Consider the following 20500-nt stretch of genomic DNA (forward strand, 5'->3'; position numbering starts at 1 on the left):
CACATCCTTCATTTGACATTGAATTATTATTTATTACTCATGATTTATCAAAAAGCTAGGTATTAGTGCCTACAAAAAATGTCCACTTTTGGCCTGTTCTCATTGACTGAACTCAGCTGAACTGAACTGAAGTGAAATGAATATTTTATAAGAGAAGGAAATCAGGAGCTGAATTGAAATGAATATTTTGTAAGAGAAGGAAATTAGGAACTAAACTGAACTGAATTGAAATGAGCTAAACTGAATTGAACTGAATTTCAATGTATGAGAACATGCCCTTTGTTTGTATTGTAACAGGTTTAGGTATTGTAACAGGTTTAGGAAGTAGTTAGATATGATGAAAGTGAGTTCAACCCGATTTAGAATTTCTTTTGGACGGGCTTGGGAATGGAATTTTATGCAATTTTTGTTATTTTTTTTTTACTTGACCCGATGATGACTTGAAAAAACGTATGACTTGGCTAGTTTGAGCACATTTTGTGTCTGAAACTTGGCCCAAGCCGAGGAATGGCCTGAATTTTCGGCCTCAAAGCCATGTTTATCAATAATAATCACCTTTACGGCTCTACCAGACTACAATTAATCTCTTTTTTTTACCGCTGTTAAAAAAAAAAAAAACCCTGAAAAAGGGCTGTCCCTTAGATTTCTACTTTTCCCCGTCAAAATCCCTATTAATCGACGATCCTTCAGTTTAAGTCATGGAGAAGGAGGTTGAGGGAAGTTCAGCAGACGCCGTGGCAAAAGGGCATGATCAGACTCAGCAGACGCCAAAACCATGGCACTCGTACATTTCAGACGATTTGCCTCGCTCATTCACTGAATCAACAGATGCTGCTATTCGCTCAGCGCGCTCTCTTCATCACGATTCGTCTACTCGTCTTCGTGGTTTGCAGGTCGGATCTATGTCTAGTCTATCATCTTATGCCTGAATATGGCGATTGACATTTTGCCCTAGTTTCGGAGTATTCTGATCCCATTAATTTAGAGAAAATGTTTTTGTCTAGTTAGTGATGTGTTTTGGGATTGGGATTGCAGGATATTATTCCCGAAATTAAGCTCCGAATTTTCAACTATGAAGATGTTCTATTCAAAAAGTGTAAAGGTAACTAACATAATCTCTGTCCTAAATATATTTGAGCTTTTGACCTTATTATGTATGTCATTTTCTATTATTGTCCAGTCTTAGTAAAATGTCTGAGGGTTGTTCTTGCTATTAGATAGGGGCATAAAGTAATTAAACTGGTATCGGTTAAAGGAACCTGTTTAAGGCCTTCTTATAGACTATAGTCTCTTATCCATGTGTTGAATACGTGCACTAGTAACCGCATAAGGTGAATTGTATTTTTTTTAAAAAATTAATATTGTGTACCTTTTCAAAGTGTTGTGGATTTGGTATTTAATGGAGTCCCAAGGCAAGTGCCATGTGGGGGTGAGCTCTTGGGGGAGTCATGAGGCTAGAGGTAGCTGTTGACGTGACATAAAGTGTATTGCACATAAGCACATTAAGCTGGTAAATAATGTTAGGCAAGTAATTACTTCAGTTTCAAAGCCATGTGATTAGTGAATAGTGATCAGTCATTGCTGCAATATGGATGCAGATATGAGCCATATGATACCCATGCAATAGTTAAGGGTTCCCCTTTCCTTTCCCAGATTATATGTTCCCATATGCTTCCTTGCTTTTCTCATGACTTCTCCCATATGGAGTAAAATTTTTCATGAATTTGAGTGCGATTTTAGAATGAGGCTTTAGACTTGCTAAGGAGGAGTGGTTCAAATTTCTTGTATGGTTGTAGTATTTTGTGTATGTGGTACGTCTTGTTCATGGTACATTTTCCCTTTTGATGGTGTTTTCTGTGACCCTTCACCTCTGTATTTTATGCCATTATTCCTTTGATCTCATGTGTACTTTTAAGATTGCTATATTACCTTTAAAGAAAGTGGCCTATGACCTTGTTAGTCTCCATCACTTTGTATTATGTCAATTGCTTGATGCTCTGGTTTAACCCTTACGTACTTCTTTTGCTTATTTTGTCAAATAGATGGGTTGGCCATTGGGTTACAAAACCCAACTATGACTGTAGGCCTTGGTTTGGCTGCCAGCTTTCTCTTTATCAGGGGTATGATTCTTCACCTCTCCTTTCTTTTGTCTTTCATGATTGAGAATTTAGAAATTTTTTATAGGTTGTTGGAATGGACCCTTGAAAATCTTGTTGCAAGGTTTATATATATATATATATATATATATATATATAGGGGAAGACTCTCGTGAGAACCCCTCCTTTATGTGAGAATTCTTCTTATATGAGAACTCTTTTTATGTTCTAAATTTGTAATATAATGCTCTAAACTTTTTCCCAAGTGTTATAAATTAAATAAGATGTTCTAAATTAGTACTCACATGTTCTAAACCATAAATTAGTTAAGCTAAATGTTAAATATTTTAAATGACTATATATATATATATATTACCTCCGTTTCTTTTAGTTGATACGTTTTGTGCACTATTCACATAGCTTACTTTGACTTTGTTTTGTGATTTAGTGTTAGATAAAAATATAGTCATGTGGGGTGTTGTTAGCTTTGTCTCAACGTCTAGTTTTCAAATATCAAAGTTTTATATTTTTTTACTAATACACAATTAAAGATATTTACATTTGAAACTAGTTTTTAGCCGAGGCGATGCCCCGGATCATTATGAAATATTTAAATTAGATTTTAATAATAATTAAGTGAAATATTAAAATAGATTATTTATATTTTATTTTTGAAATTGATTAATTATTTTTATAATATTACTTGTATTATTAATTTATTTTTTTTCCAAACATAATTGAACATTAAAATTCATCATCTAATATTGCGTATCCTAGATATGATTAGTTTATTTTGTTCTTAAATTGTTATAAGAAACTCTTTTAAATTGACATATGTGGGAAAAAAATTAGCATAAAAAGTGCAACATATTTTCGGGTTACATATTTCAAATAACTATAGAGTTGTATGAATGAGCAAATGAAAGAGATGAGATCACATTTGTTATTATATATTGTTGTTAAATAAAGTGTATAAAATCTATATATATTATTATTTTTGAAATTTATGAGCATAATTAACTATTTTAATATAAAATTATTGACATAAAACGTGTCTATAGAATGGTGGTAAAACTTGAATCATAATAAAAATAAGGTCATGGGTTCAAATATCAATGGTATCGATTTTTATTTTAGGAAATATTAATGATCATTATTGGACTGGTATGACTTGGCGCCACATTATATGCCAAATGGCAAATGTAGTGACACATGGCAGAATTGCATGTTTTGTCATGATCAATATTGGACTGGTATGACATGGCGCCACATTATATGCCAAATGGCAAATGTAGTGACACATGACAGAATTGCATGTTTTGCGATGGGTTTTAATAATATATATTGATTATGAGTTGGCAAACATGTATAAATGAAATGTGTCAACGTATACAATTGTCCATTATATAATCATGTGGAATTATTTTTATTATTGATCATTATTTAAGAGGAAGCCCTAGTTATCTTTGGGATAAATGAAAAGTGTTTATCACATGACATTTTGGTAAATAAATCAGCAACTTTATCTTGTCATCATCACTGTAGGCCCCGTTTTCGTTGAAAAAGTTATCAATTTATTTACGAAAATGCCATGTGATAAACACCTTTTTAATCCTGATTTTTGCAAATAACCACCTTATTAAAACAATGTTGTAAAAGACCACCATTTTTAAAAAATATTTTGCAACTTACCACCTGCTGTCGGAAAGTGGATATTTGACCAGCTTCTTTTCGGCAGCGTTGACCAGTCACGTGGCACGTGAGTGAATCTCCTCACAGTGATGGGTGGTACGTGTATGTGTATTCCATGAGAGAGTGGACAAAGATGAGTCAACGCCGTCATGTACAATAATCCTTGGTTAATTACTTAATTAATTAGGGATTAACTATTTCCAATTCTTTATTCCCCCACCCAACTCAAAGAACAATATACAATTTTTTTTTTTAAAAAAACGACTGACCTCGGAATGTGAATAATCTCCTATTTGGCCTCCCTTTCAAATTGAGCCTTGCGCTTGCCTCTTTTACCTTTAACCATTGATGACAACACAATTGTTCAGAGAAAAATTCAGAGAAGATGATGTCATTGGGCAAAAATTGGAGACCCAGTGAAAATGGAAGATGAAAAAACATTTTTTTTTTACCTTATTTGGATTACCCAGCATAAATCGCCTGTCAAGTCTACTCTGCAACATGATCAGCCATTGTCGAGAAGATTAAATGCGAGGAAGAAAGAGGAACCAGGGGAGGAGAAGAGGGAAATTGAAAGGGAAAAGGAAAGAAAAAAGGAGGGGGGTATTAAGGCTCAGTAACTGTCACGTGGATTGGTCAACGCCGGAGTGGCGGAGTAGTTGGTCAAATATCTACTTTCTGGCAATAGGTGGTAGTTGCAACATATTTTTAAAATGGTGGTCTTTTACAATATTTTTTATAATAAGGTGGTTATTTGCAAAAAAAAAAAGGACTAAAAAGGTGGTTAAATGCAAAATTTCCTTAATTTTATATTAGGTATAATTTTTGATTGGTTGCAATGGCCTATACTTTAGTAGCTTATATAATCATGTTTGATACTTGTGTGAGGGAGAAAGTCATTTAAGCTCTTGCTTTTCTTTGAATTTACCTATAATTTAAATTTACAGGCCTTTGTCAACATTTGTTTGAGTATTGTGATTGATAGAGGAAATAAGAGAGGAAGAATTAAATGGTGAGGAGACTGAAGAAATAAGAAGAAGCTAACAAGCATATGATGATGACACATGTCCTATTAGTAGCATGTGTATGCTTGTCAATGCTGATCCCAACACATGTCAGCAATTTTTATATTTTCTTGACTTTGAGTGGGTTAAGGGCATGAATTGCAAGACTTCTGTATGTATTCCTTTTTAAAAATACAATTATCCCACTCTTATCTAAGGTTCTCTTTGGATGTCATGGCAGTGCACTAGAATGCAGAGGCCAAATGACTACTAACTGGAGTACTTGTAAGTTGTAAGGGAATGCGTGGATTACTGATAATATGTTTAGGGGGTAAAAAAAGTCAAATCAAGAAAATGAATTTGAATGAAGATAATGCTAAAAGGATGAGGTGGTGTTAAAGAAAAGATAATATTGGCGTTTTTTCTTTTATTCGTAATTGGGCGGGATCATAAACTTTGAAGAATAGGCTGACAATTCTATATTTACCATAAGTTATGTTTTTGCTTTGATTGTGACTTTGTGAGTAGAAATTCACAGGATATTTGCTGGCTTCTTAGGGATACATTAGGGATACAAGAAGCTGGTTTAGTATCTTTTAATTGTAACTTTAATAAAATTTTGTAAACTGTTTGGGCACTTTAAGGTCATTTATAGTTTAAATTGAGTTCTTATTAGTCATTTGTTATTTTGTAATTTTATCCTGGATTTTGAATGGGAGGATTTATTTACTTACAAATATGTTGTGTACAACTAGTTTGGTGTTGCATCTAGTTGTTAGTTCTAAGCTTAAAAAGGCACACTATGAATCATGAATATGTAACTTGTTATCCTTTTTCTGGGTCTTCATTTTTTTTATATGTATTCTGAAATGTTTTTTTTTTTTTTTTTAAATTTTTTTTTTAAATTTTTTTTTAAAATTTTGTCAATTTGGTTGTAAGATGAATTAACTTTTGCTATTCCTGACCTTTTGTTTTTCATGATTCTTTGGTGTTTTTAGGTCCCAGAAGGTTCTTGCTTCGCCATACTGTGGGTCGATTTCAAAGTGAAGAGGTAATCATTTTAGTTAACTTAATGGATTTCCAAATTTAGATGTCAATCCCACCATTTATTAGTGAATTCACAAAGACTTTTAATAGTTCTTGGCCTTAATTGAAAAGGTGTTGGAAATAGCTTCCTTGCCGTATACTTCGTATATGACTTGATAAATGTAGCCCATTGGAGGCTTTTTGTCTCTCCATCATGAACCGTAACCATCTTCCTCATGTTGTCCTTTTGCTTTAGTAATAGATATTATCTTTTTTCTTTGTCGTGAGAAAATTTCTCATCATGCTCACAAGAAGGATTTGATTTAAATCAATTTGATGAGCAACACATGGAATCTAATAAAGATGAGTTATTTTGAACTTTTAATAACTTTCTTACAATTTATGAAATCAAAGAATGATACATACATAAAAGGTTTATCCAGGAATAAAAAATTAAAAGATTTCTATTTCATACTGGTTTTAACATAGTTTGATATCCGTAACGTGACCACTTGAACAACATTTGCCTCTCCTACTTCCTCAACCACATCTTCTATTCCATATGAACAGTGGCGTATCCAGGAATTCGAACGGTGGGTTCGGAATTTTAAAAAACAAAAGATGCTAATATATTAATTAAATATTTTATATATGTTCAAATTTTTTATTACAAATGGATGGATTAAACAGTTACAAAATAATAAATAAAAAAAAACCCTACAAAAGCATTATTCGAGTTTTATACTTTGAAAGCGTGCTAAAACATTACTACTTCTATAAATGATAAATCTATAATTATATTGCAAAAAATCAATATTACACGGAAAAACAAAAATCCCAAGTCCCCAATAAACACAAATTTGACAATGTAAAATTTTTCTAATTATCAATTAAAAGACCAAGTAAAAATTTTAAATTCTAAGTTTCTAAATTCAATTTGTACGTCAACAATCTATCAAAACTAATTAAACAAATAAATAATTAATCTAATTATCACTAATTTACAAACAAATAAAGATTTAAGAATTAAGAGGAGTAGAGGAATAAGAGGACTGTTGAAACTAATACGTACTAAAGGATAAAAACAATAATAATATTAGATAAGTATGAAGCAAGTAAAATAAAGAACTCAATAATATTTCTTCATGCTTAATTCACCAAATACAATAGCCATATAGGTAGGCTAACAAACAACAAATAATAAGCTAAAAAACTGAAAGTATAATGCCATGATTAAACCCACTAAATAAACTCATTAACTTCTAAATTCATTTGACTCTCTAACTTAACAAAATGACCAACATACTACTCCTAAAATTATTGACCCAACTATGGACTAACTCATGAAGAACAACGGAAGAAATCGAAAGGGAAAAAAAAATAAAAAAATAAAATAAAAATGAGGGTGGCTAGTCTCGAACCCATGATCAAGAGGAGCCTCACTACTCTATTAGTCACTCCCTTACCAATGTGCCAGAGTTACATATTTGTTTATTTACTTCACAAAAATTCCTTTTAACCTTATTTTTTTTTTCTTTTTTTTTTAAAAAAAAAAACCAAAACTTATAAATTTTTTTCAAAAAATCTGGGGGTTCAATGAACCCCCTTGAACCCCCCCTGAATCCGCCAATGCATATGAAGCAATAATGTTGCATTTTTCACAATTATTGAAACATTTGTGGATTTCTCAACCATAGACCCCTTGGAGAGTACAAGAAAGATTACAATATCCTTTTAGGAAATCGCTTTATGCTTCCCATCGGATAAAATAAGATGAAACTTTTTTTTTTATTTATTTATTTTATTGCTTCTCCATTTGCTAGTTAGTGCCGTCTACTTCTTTCTTAAAGAGTGGAACTCTAATCTCATGCATACTTGGCAGTTCTAATTCATGACCATATTGTCCAATTGATTTAATGATTGATCCTAAACTTTTAGAAGTAGCCATATAAAATCTCCTAGCAAATTTCTCCAAGTTTTTTCCTTAATTATTTGTCACAAACTCCAAAGATGCCTTTCCTTTCCTTTTTAACTTGCAATACATCTTGATTAGTAGAAGTGACAACAATGTCCATGGGGCCTTTGTGTCTTGATTTTTTAGAAAGGTAACTTTTTTAATACCTTGCTATGATCCTATGTGCCTAATATCTCACAATCCACCTCAATATCTTAGGAGTTAGGACACCGTTAAAGTGGATTTAGTCTGGGTGATGCTTCATGAGAGGCAAAATGATAGAGAGTAACATGAAGCATTAAATTTGCTTTTCTTTTTGGACACGTGGCATATTAGTGTTCCTGTTATGAAATATTAGTATTGGTTATTAAAACTCAAAATTTTCAGGCACTTTATATCATAGCCTTATCTAGATAACTTGTTTAGACACTCTTTTGTGAAAAGCATACATGTAGAATCTGCCTTGATTTTCTTTTGTTCAAATGAGCTAGGGGGTCCCACCAACATGGTGAAAGGTTAGGTGTCTTTCAGAATTGGCCTTTGATATACTCTCCTTTTCGCAATTATTGCGACATGTAGAATTTCCTTCTTTATAATACCCAACTTTAACCATTAATGTCTTTAATAATCTATAATTGATATTTTGAAAGTATATAGCAAAATGAATCTTACAAGATCCATGACCCACGTGATTATGATTTTCTTTGCAATCAATCAATCAATCAATCAATCAAAGCCTTAATCCCAAAAGTGGGGTCGGCTAACATGAACCAAATATGATTATTCCGTGTAGTCATCAACATAAATTTTTCTCCTCCATCCCTTACGATCCAAAACTTCATCCTCACGTAAATCCATGCACTTCATATCCTTCCTCACTCCTTCCAACCAAGTCATTTTTGGTCTCCCTCTTCCTCGTTTAATCCCTCCATGATCCCACTCTTCCACTCTTCGCACCGGTGCACCCACGGGTCTCCGTCTTACATGTCCAAACCAACGCAGACGATTTTCCCTTAATTTATCTGCAATGTCTGCCACACCTACTTTCTTGCGAATAACCTCATTTCTGATTCTATCTCTTAAAGTGTTTCCACACATCCACCTTAACATGTGCATTTCCGTAACCTCCATCTTTTTAATATGCTCTTTCTTAGAAGCCCAACATTCTGTACCATAGAGCAACACTGGTCTTATGGCAGTCCTGTAGAATTTTCCCTTCAACTGTAGGGGAATGCTGCGGTCGCATAACACTCCCGTGGCCGCTCTCCATTTAAGCCACCCTGACTTAATTCTGTGGGTTACGTCTTGATCAATGTCACCATTCTTCTGGATGATCGACCCAAGATACTTAAAACATTCACTCATGGTCAAATCCTTTCCATCCAAACTCACCACTTCATTGCTTGTCCCCCTCTGAGTGCCAAAACGACATACCAAATATTCAGTCTTACTCCGACTTAGCTTAAACCCTCTAGATTCCAACCTTTGCCTCCATTGCTCCAACTTAACATTAACCCCATCCTTAGTCTCATCCACCAAAACGATATCATCCGCGAACAACATACACCATGGAACCTCATCTTGAATTGGTCTAATTAATTCATCTAGAACCGTTGCAAAAAGAAAAGGGCTTAATGCAGACCCTTGATGCAATCCGATTGTAATAGGGAAATCTTTTGTATATTGGAGGTAAAAAAAATTATGATTTTCTTTGCAAATAAAGCATAATTGATGGTAAAAAAAAGATAAATTTTGAGTAGTGTAAAAGTTTAAATATATATATTGGAGGAAGTATTTGGGTTGGGAAGTGTATGTGTGGACCTCCTCTGCGACGTCAGTATTTTAAATCCATAATTTTATGATCTAAATTCTTAAGGAAAAATTAACAAGAATGGTCCCAACTATCACCGGTCTTCTTTAAAAGGGCCAACCTATTAATTAACTTTGGACAGACCAACTATACCTATGTTTTCTCAAAACAGTGTGACTTGTTACCTGATCAACCGGTAAAATTTTTAATTTAAAAAATATTCTCAATTTTTGCCCTATTATGCCATAACCACCACAACTCTATCCTTCTAGTCTCCACAGCATAACCACCGGTCTACCTCTTGAATTTCCACCACCACCACCACCATTTTCTTCTAATTCCCATTCTTTCTCTGTCTCCACTACTTCCCATCCACAACACTCAAGCCACCTGGCAACTAACTTATCTTCTGTCGAGCAACCCTGGCCAATTGATGGCTACTCATCTTCTGTATCAAGCTTAACCTCCTCTTCTATATATTATATATGGCCATAAATTTCATTCTCTTGGCAAAGGTTGATAAGGTTATTGTGTTGGCAGCTTTATGGTGGCCTCATTAGCATGTGCAGGTGGGTTGTTGTAGGGGTAAGTTGGTGCCTTGGTTGCTTCGATGATGGTGGTGTATTATTGCAATGTTGCTGGTGGATAGTTTCTTGGTGACGATTTTGTGGTGGTTGAGTGGGTGGGTTTAAACTTGCTATGGAGAGATCTAGGCTAGCAGGTCGGTGGTGGTGTCATTGGCAATGGTGATTTTTTTTTTTTTTTTTTTGGCGGGAAGATGTAGGTATTTTTCTTATTTGGGTGGTTGGTAGTTATGTGGGGGTGGTCTGGGTTGGTGCTTTGTAGTTTGGGCTTGTTCGATCGATGGCTGTGGTTTATTAATTGGTGGGGGACGTGGGGTGGTTGTGGCAATATTTAATCCATCATAATGCAGATTTTGCTCATGTACCGTATAAATTGGTGGATAATTAATAACTACATAAATTTGTATTACATAATTTAACTCGTAGTCTAATCCTTAATAATCTTGAAGATGACCAAGACGATTGTTGCTTGCCACTACGCATATTGGATTGATTTATGCAACAAATTTGAGGTTTAAAAAAGTTACAACAATTTCAAGAGAAGAAGAAGAAATTGCAATGTTGGAGGGAGGTTTTATTGAAATCCGAAAGAAAGGGGAAAATTTTGATTGTTGTAAATTCAAGGTCACATGATATACACGTCACATACTTTGCCTACAATTGCAGGTGGGTACACGCGTGTGAACTACCCAAAATAGTTGGTTGGTTGACCCCTTTTAAAGAAAACTTGTAATAGTTCGGACCTTTCTTGTTAATTTTTCCAATTCTTAGGGCCTGTTGTGTTGAGAAGCTTAGCTCAACTCCAATCAATTCAGTTCCTAATTTCCTTATGTGATAAACAATTCATTTCAGCTCTATTTAGTTCACTTCAGTTGTTTTCAGAAATCGGAACAGGCCCTAAATCTTATATATTGTTATCCAAAATGGGTCCATAGTACATGATAGTTTTCTCAGAAGCCATAAATGCGTGGTTTGAGACTTGATTAAGGTCATGTTAATTCTTGGCCTATTTATTAAGATCTTATAATTAGAAAACTGATAATGTGCCAGGGTTTTAGTTTTGTAGTGGAGTACTGATTTGTTTGTATAAACATGCAGGCACGGTTTGTTAAAGCTGAGAAAAATGTAAAGATGCTGAATTTGTCAGTTGATTTAATGAAGAAGGAGAGCAGGAAATTGCTTGAAAGGGCAACACTTGCTGAAAAGGAGATGACAACCGGACAGACTGATCTAATGTAACTGTTAAATATACAGAGTATTAGTTTTGTATCCCGTATGCAGCCCTTATATATCAATTTCTCATATAGAATGTCCTTGTAGGAATGCTGGAAAACAACTTCGATACCTAGCCAAATCTGTGGATCATGTTGAGACTCAAGCAGCAGGTGCATATTTTATGTATTTTGTGGTGCGAGTTTATGAGTGGGCTGTTTATGCAAACTATGTTAACTCAAATTTGGCTGTATAAGTTTTGGCTAGTATCTTTAAAATTATATTTAGTTGTGCTTAAATTTTACATTATCTGGAACTTCCTTCCAGTCGCTATTTGATTTAGACGTATTAGTGTGATAGTATCTTGACTACTTTTCATGTTGGTATATATATACATATAGCCTTGGCTTCGGCCTCTTGGTGTGTGGTAAGGAGTTGAACTTGTAACTTGGAGGTCATGCTTGGAGGTGGGATGACCTTAATATTCCCCCCTCCCCCCCTAAGGTGTGCTAAGCTTGTTGAGCCTTGAACCACCCACTCGGCCACTCCTCTCCCTTTTATTTTTAACAAAATCTGTGTTTGCATAAAATATTAATGTATTTTGTTTAGTGTAATGGTTTGATGAATTAATATTTTAATTACTACTTTTTCAGATGTAGTGAATCTACTACGAGAGATTCCAGGCAGGGAGGCATTGCAACTTCGAGCAGAGGCAAGTCCCTAAATATATTTGATGTTGAACATAAATGCCACTTTTAAAGTTTGGTGTTTTGTTACTGTACTTCATTTTCTTGGAATAAACCTCATTCTGTGTAATCTAAATTTTAGAATATTGCATCCTATCACTATTTGGATATCTTATACACGTTCTTTAACAGTATTAGATGAAGTGAATCAACATGGTCTATCCAAGATTAGATACCATGGTATATGTTGTTTGCGGACGGTATTTTTTTTTTATTAGAGTAGTGGATAATTCTAAGCTAGAGCGCGGAAGGCAAAAGTTAGAATATTAAGGTTTAGCCTAAGTTGGATGATTTGGACCAAAAAGGAGTACGTGGAGTGCCAATTTTAGTACAGGGAAGGAGTCAAATGAGGATGTGGGAACATTGAATGTAGTAACATTGGAATAGTGTTACCCGAAACGCGGAACGATAGCGCGTTCCCCGTACCGGAATGTCCGTACCCAAACGCGGTACTAACGCGTTCCAGTTTGCGGTGGTTCGTGATCTAGTTCGTTGACGACGGAGAACCCAATTGTAGTACGATCTAAGTTGTAGTCTAAGAGTGACAATTGGGTTGTCATTTGTTTATAATTTCGGGTATAATTGAAAATTTAAAAGACTTTCAAGGTTTCATCAATGGGGAAGGAGATGAAGAATCGTGGAATGGAAGAGTGATAAGACTAATAACTGATAAGAAAACAAGTCTAATAAAGATTGTGGACCCCTATGTCCTAATGTCCCCTTCTCTTCCTATTTTTTTTTCTTTTTTAATTGTCTACACAAGTACACAGCAAGTGCTACAGGGCCTACAGCCATATAGCCATGGGAATTGAGCAATACATTAAATGCAATTTCCAGCTTTATCTTTTTATTTATTTATTTATTTATTTTATGAAATTTTTTAAATTTTAAATGTATATATAATTAATTTATGGTAAATAGTGGAGTATCAATTATAAAATTATAAATTACAAAGCACTGATAAAACAAATGACCATACGTTCCGAGAACTCTTATGGCTACATTCCACGTTCCACGTTCCCGCACCCGTACCAAGTTCCGGAACGTCCCGCGTTCCATGTAACATTGCATTGGATGTATGGGTGGTAAGGATTTACTAAGTATTGTAAGTAGATTGTAAATACATTGGGTGAATATTTCAAAAGAAATGGAGATATAGATTGTTATATGGATTAGTTGTAGAGAAAATGTTATAGGTGACGTTATTGTTGGAAAAATACGTGATTCTCAGAATAATAATTGACAAATCAAGAACTTTTTGGAACAAACTCGCCGTATTCGAAATCAAAGACCTATCCTCCTTCGGTTGTGTCGTGGTGGTACGCAATGACTTAGAAGCTGGATGTGCCGTGGTTTGGTACGCATTGACTTAGAAGCAAAATACGCCATCACCGGTACAAATATTCTAGTGACGCACGACCCCCAAGTTTTACACGACCTTCGTAACTCGTGTACCCGAACTCAAAGGTTATAATTGCTCGAGAACTTTTAAGATCTCAAAAAAGGTAGGTTTGTGTTTATGTGTTTAGGTTTCATACCAAGTGTCTCCCCAATTATAATGAGAAGGTTAGTTTTTATATGGACCGAAAACCAAAGCTCAAAACTCATAAACAGCTACCCGTAACCCTATTGGGCCTACACGCAATATACGTGCATCTATCAGGCTGCGTGTGGACCAAAAGCTGCGTGCAAAGTAGATTCATCACTTAAGTACGCAGTGCGGGCGCACTCGTTTTTTTTGGATCGAATTGCATTACACCCAACAATCAAGTATTAATCTGCGCGGTAAAGCGCGCGGTAAAGCACAAGTGAGGATTGTAGTGGTAACCAATCTATCATCTGATTGCATTACCACTTCTAACACTTATATGGGTCATGTAGGAGGGCATTTAGGAAGGATTATGTTAAAAAGATGAGTGTAACAAAGATTTGTTTGTTGAGATGAATGTGTCAAATGTTTTGCAAGATAAAATATAGAATGTCATACATTTTTGTTCAAAATATTACTACTTAGAATGTTGCATTTAAATTTAAAAATGCTTAATTGTGATTTTTTTCCCCTCTTTTTTTTTAACGTTTATATTCAATACTTATTACACTAAAATTTCTTTCTTTTTTGCTCTTCTTCTCTCATATCAAATTCGTTCCTCATGTAATTTGATTTTGTTTTTGTTAAAAATTCTTTATATTACTTGATTTTCTTTTGTTTGCTGTAAATTTCCGAGATTAATATATTAGAATAATCAGCTACTTTCTTTATATTATTTTGGTTTTTTTGTTGACGTGTTTCTTTCATTACGTTTGCACATGAGAAACTTCTAATAATCCTCCCACTTCCAAAAATTCGATTCACTTTCATTAGACTCTTGTTTTAGAAAACTTTGAAATGGATAGAGTAAAACAAATGAAGTCAACGATAGGTAAATGTAACAAAATAGGTGGATAGAATAAAAGAAAGTTGAAATGTGTAGATTTTTTATTATTTTTTTTAATTTTTTATTTTTTTTACGGAATAAGTGTGTAGATTGTTTGGGGTAAAGATAGGTAAGGGAGTAAAATAGATTTACTATTAATAAAGTAAAAGTAGGTCAATTTGTAAATATCCATAAAGGAAAGTGAGTCAAACCATTAGGAATAGGCTAGTACATTTAATTTAACATTTGTTTTTGATGGAATTGTGCGAAAGAATAGTTAAAGCTAGCGTGTGAATAGTGCAAAATCAAAATGTGTCAATTATTCTTGAATGGAGGTAGTATTTGATTCATTTTTAATTGATGATGTATTTTATTCAAAAATGACATTTAGGCTGCAAATGAGTCGAATCAAGCAGTTTTAAACTTGATAAGTATTATGAAAATTTTTCAGAAACTATCCCCTTTATAAGTCATTTTGTTAGCAAATACTTGCTTAGAAATTTTATAAAAAAAACTACCCCTAAATTTCAAAAGTTAGAGTGACATTACCCATTTTGGTTTTCCTGCAACAAAATCCAACGAGTAGGGTCCATTTGGTTTTATAAAACTTTTATTTCAAAAGTTTAGAAAGGAAAAATAAAATTGGGCTCCACTTGCCTGATTTAGTTACCGAAAAACTAAAATGAATAGTGCAACTAAAACAAATAAGGAGTATTTTTTTTAATTAAACTTTTAAGCACGTAGTTGTTGAGAAAATGGCCTATTAGGCGGGTAACAATTTTTCCTATATATTATTAGTGTTTGAGATACCTTGTGTTTGAGCGACGTTTAAATTTCATGTTTAAGCTTGTCATTTGCGTTCCAAGTGAGCTCCATGTCACGTGCTGACTACTTTGTTTTAGTCACCCTCTCTGCTCCACCTACTTTCTTCGTAAGAGGAGTCAAGCTTTCTCATTTGGCTCTACTCCTTTGTGTGTTGCACAAATGTACTTGCTAGCATGTCCCCTTAGTGCTAAGCAAAGCCTCTTGGTTGAACTAAGCACTCACTTTTAGTGCCTTAGTTTGGATTTACGACTAAGTGTTGTAGAGTATTGAGTACACGAACTAACACTTTTTTTAGTATGCCCCAACACTTTCTTAGCATCATTGTGTCTTAGTTTTCCTCACACTCTCTAAGTGTTGAAAGGAAGAGATTGAGTTGCAAGAGAACTGAAGTGCTTAAGAATGCTTTTGTATTGAATTCTCAACTTGGTTTGTACAAATGAGTCTCATAGTCTATTTATAGTGCTACGTCTTACTTACAAGGCCTGTCTAAAAAATTCCTAACCTCCTCAATTGGGGGTTGGGGGGGGGGGGTGTTTCTTGACTACAAGGACTTAGAATGTTTCAACCTCCTTAGGAACTACATACATGGAGGTTTCCACATACAACTAAGCCTTAAAGAGAACCCTAGAACTTTACACACTTCTGTACATACATATAAGAACGTAGAAGACTTCCAACATGTACAAGATACTCTTTGAATAGTCTAGGGACACCCTCTCTAGAATACTCCTTCAAAAGAACCTTTTAGCATTGCCGAAAATCCTCGCATTTTTCGGAGTGCCTGCCAAAACCTGTACTTCGGGATCTCATCATGGAAAACCGATTTCCTTGGCCCAAAATACGGTAGACCCCTGAATTTGGGCCCATCTGGACTTCGTTTGGGCCCTAAATGGCCCATTATTGTGTTACTTAATTTTGTGTTCATTAGTATTTCAAGACATGAACTAAATAAAGTTCTATAGGTGTGGTGCTAGACACCATGTGACCTAAATGACGCCCATCTTTGGTGTGGGAGATGATCTGTTACATCCAGCATTGCGATTCTTAAATTGATCTTTATAAAATAATTGTGATTGTTTGAATGTATCAAGCGCATTGCATCTCCACTGGTTATTTTTGTTAAATGTTATTCAATTGATTGATTGATTCCGCTGTAGAGTCGCAAATCTGATTCAAATTATTAATTATGAAGCATGGAAATGGTTACGGGTACGCTTAGGATACGTCCCCATGGTGTACCCTTGAAAAATGGCACGGGAGTCTTTTTTGGTACGACTTTCAGGAGACTTGGGGACATTTTGAGGACGACTTAGGTACTTTTTGGACATCCCCTAATTTAAACTGAAGCTTAACCCTAAACAAAAACCCTTCTTTACTTGCCTTTGCAATTTGGAAACCCCTAAATCCTAAATTATAAAGACGACAGAGTGAGCGGCAATCTACTGTTGTAGCCCAACCACCATTCCAGCCGCCGTGAAGTTATCTACTTCTTTCTCTTGCTCTTAGTTTCTTTTAATATGTTTTGTTCGATTTGTTTTTTGTAGTCATTAAAGGATCCGTTTTCACATGCGTATTTCTGTAACCTCTATTTTTTCTAATGTGCTTCTTCTTAGAGTAAAGGGACTAGCTTGCAAATATTAAAAATCTTAAGCTAGTAGCTTTACCATTGTTGCACATCTTGTTGATCAGCTTTGTGGAGCTAATAAGCTTGGTAAATATTTATTAGATAAAAATTATTATTAATTTAAAAATAAATTAATTTACAACTAGCTTAACCATTGGAGGAACAAATAGCTAGAATTAATGTAGCTTAAGAAGATGATGTGGCATGCCAAGCTATTAAAAGAATTAGCCAACCATTATAGTTTCTCTTAGAAGCCCTACATTTTTTACCATAGAGCAACACTGATGTTATGGCAATCCTATAGATGAGAGATTAAATAAAAAGGATAGAATTGTTAAGTGCTGGTTCTATGGATTGTTAGGGAGATGGAAACTTTGATAAAAAGTGTTGGGTGTGGGTTCTATGGATTGAAACTTCAAAATGTCAATTGGTATTGCCACTAATAAAATACTTTATACTCATATGAAGTAAAAATATACTTTACTTGTATGAGGTTGTTGAATGTAAAATATAACTTATTTGGAAGAACGTAGGATTGCGATTAGGGTAAGGGGGTTATGTTGATTAGGACATGTGAGGTGGCCTGAAGATGCACCATTTAGGAAAGCAGAGTTGTAATAGTGGGGATTTTTAAAGAATCCAAGGGACACAAGGATGGAATGGAGGAGGATTTATGTCAATGTGTAACAAACCACTAGCAATAACAGCTACTATTAATCAGCTAGGAAAGAAAGAAATAAATTTTAGGGAAGAAAGGTGGGAGTTATCATTCATTCAAGCAAGTTTCTTACAGGGGCAGCTTGAGGCTGCTTCTCTCCTAAGGGTGACTTGAGGCCACGAATCTCTGGGATTTCCTTACACAATAATCAGCTACCTAGCCCTACCCCTCTCTTCCCCTTTTTATGTGTACACTTAGCCAATGGCTGTCAAAAAAGGATCCCACCTAACCATTTGTCTGATATGCACCATTTGGCTGCTGTATGGCTGCATAGGACAGCTGCCCTGTTCCTTGTGCTGCTCCACTACCCTTGTCCTTCAAGGCTCCCTTTGCTCGTCTGGTATATGTGATTAGCCCACGTGGTGGCTGATCATTGGCTGGTGCACTTGTGATCGTTGCACAATGACGACCGAAGATAAAATTGTGTGGTTCATGTAGCCAACCACATCTATTGAAATCAGGCTTTGATGTTATTGTTATTTAATGTAGCTGTAATACAGCTCCTTTTCTTCTACACTGTACATTTGTACATGAGATTATTGCTACGAATTTGAGATGTAATATGATATGTTTTGCAGCTCCTTCGTTTAGAAACTTTACTACTTTTCGTATTATTTACATTTCTTTCTGCTAAACAGGTTGCTTCAGTGGCTTCACTTCTTAAGCAGCAAAGAGCTGGTATGGAAAAGAGGATGATCAAAATAACTGAAATGGGAGTTGCAGTCTGACAAGCTGTGAGCTGATCACTAATGAGTTGTGATAGTGGCACTACGCAAATTGGGGGAAGATGTTTCAGGTTGTTATTAACTTGTGCACGTCTACCATTTAGACCATAAATGTCAAGAAAGGATTGAAAGTTGACTTTTTTGCCATTGAACTGATGTGTACTACTCATTTACTACATAGCAAGACTTAGCATTGATTTACAATATGAAATATTTGGTATTTGTTTGGTCCGTGCATCAAACTTCATCACTAAGAGCCTAGGAGGGATTTAGAAAGGAAAATTGCCGAATTGAAAAATGGTAATAAAAATATTATTATCATTATTTTTCCTATACAACTATACAACTATTTTCTATAAGTATTAAACCTTGGTATCTTGAGATTTAAAAGTTTTTACTTTTATTTATTTCTTAATTTTCATTTTGGGACGGTGCCCATATGTTTTGGTTACTGATTTTGGAGTCATGTAATTTTTTTTAAAACTAAATACTCTGTATATAGGATAAATTGCTAATTCCCGTAAAAAAAAAGAGCTAGTTTATCCTTTTTTTTAAAAAAAATTTATTATGTAAAGAAATTTTTAATATCTTAAATACGGAGTACATCATAAACATGGCTTATCATGAAGGTTAAGGTTGAAAGTGATGCATTGAACGTGGTGTTGGGTATCAAAGATATTGTAAAGAACATCATGAACACAGTAATTTGTGAGAAACAGCTTTCAGAAAAGATAATTAATAATTGATTTTTATCCCCTTTTTAATGTCAATTCATATCAAAATATTCAGTTTTGTAGAATTTCTTTACCAAAAATCATTTTCAAATTCCATAAATTCAAAATTTAAAACTTAAGGGTTTGTTTGGTATCAGTTGATATTTTCAATTTTTTAGTTTTTATAAAACACAAAACTTATTAGGTTTTATTTTTTATTTTTTTTTCAAAACAAAATAAATACTATTTGTAATTCTATAGTTCAAAGCATCTCTTAACCCCCCCCCCCCCCCCCCAAAAAAAAATAAACCAGTTTTAGGCCGACTTTAATTCATTTTCACGACAATATCATCCATCATCATCTCTATCAACCCACCCAATGAGAGACTAATCAGACCATTCATTCATCCATATCGCTGCCATATGCTTGAGTGTTTATGGTAGATTTCATACACCAAATTAAAAATTGAAAAAACCTATATCAAATTTAGAAAAGATAAAGAATAATCAAATTTATTCACAATTTCAAATAGCATTTACAAATTGGAATAATCACCATGGAAACATGTGATGTATAGCTTTAGAAACTTTAATCCCACTGAAAATACTACAAATCTCATATCATTATTTGTAATTTGATTTTACAAATCGGAAGAAGCAGATTTAGGATTGAAAACTAGAACCCCAAATTGAAGGATCGTCAAATCCCGTATTGGGGTTGCATTTAATTGCTTTTGAAGTGAGAAATTTTACAGTAATGGTCTGGTTAGTCTAGCATGGCTAATGAATGGAGAGCATAGATGGAAAAGAGGAGGATTTGCTTAATTTTGTTTTATAAAACGACAAAACAATAAAAAGGAGTTTCTTGTTTTCTGTTGTGGTTTTGTTAAAGCTGGAGGAAAGTTGTTTTTTTTAAAACGAATTTACCAAACGAGTTTTGTTTTTTATTGGGAAAAATAAAACGAAAAACTGAAAACCAAATCAGTGCCAAACAGACCCTAAAGGGTTCGTTTGACATCGTCGTGGTTTTCAGTTTATAGATTTTTTGTTTTTCTAACTCATTTGATATTTGTCATATAATGAAACAAAAATTAGACAAACTTATTAAAATCATGATAATTTTGAAAATTGACAACATAAAAGTGAAAATATCTTTATCTTGTTTCATTTTTTGGTTTTTAAAAAATAAAAATCTAAAAAGAAAAAAAATGTCAAACAAACCCTAAAATTTTAGTTTTCAAATGAACATATTATTCAAATTAAAATAACATATTTCATATAATTAAAACCAAAGACATTTTTAATCTACATAATTTAAAGAACGTAATGTGTAATGTAAAAAACATATTAAATCCAA

General features: G+C 34.0%; 1 protein-coding gene across 2 annotated transcripts; it reads left to right on the forward strand.

Moving 5' to 3' along the window:
• Positions 1 to 640: 640 nt before the first annotated feature.
• Positions 641 to 18845, forward strand: LOC145628336 (RGS1-HXK1-interacting protein 1-like). Of its 2 annotated transcripts, XM_081680618.1 has the most exons (8): positions 641 to 893; positions 1036 to 1102; positions 2043 to 2120; positions 5791 to 5843; positions 11265 to 11401; positions 11487 to 11551; positions 12032 to 12090; positions 18344 to 18845. In XM_081680618.1, the coding sequence occupies exons 1-8, from the start codon at positions 699 to 701 to the stop codon at positions 18431 to 18433; spliced, it is 744 nt and encodes a 247-aa protein (XP_081536744.1). In that variant the 5' UTR covers positions 641 to 698; the 3' UTR covers positions 18434 to 18845. The 2 variants fall into 2 exon arrangements, with proteins under 2 accessions (XP_081536744.1, XP_081536745.1); XM_081680619.1 differs by lacking the exon at positions 2043 to 2120.
• Positions 18846 to 20500: the final 1655 nt, after the last annotated feature.

Source organism: Chenopodium album, chromosome 4 (genome assembly GCF_948465745.1).
Source record: "Chenopodium album chromosome 4, dcCheAlbu1.1, whole genome shotgun sequence".
In the NCBI taxonomy this organism is placed as follows: domain Eukaryota; kingdom Viridiplantae; phylum Streptophyta; class Magnoliopsida; order Caryophyllales; family Amaranthaceae; genus Chenopodium; species Chenopodium album.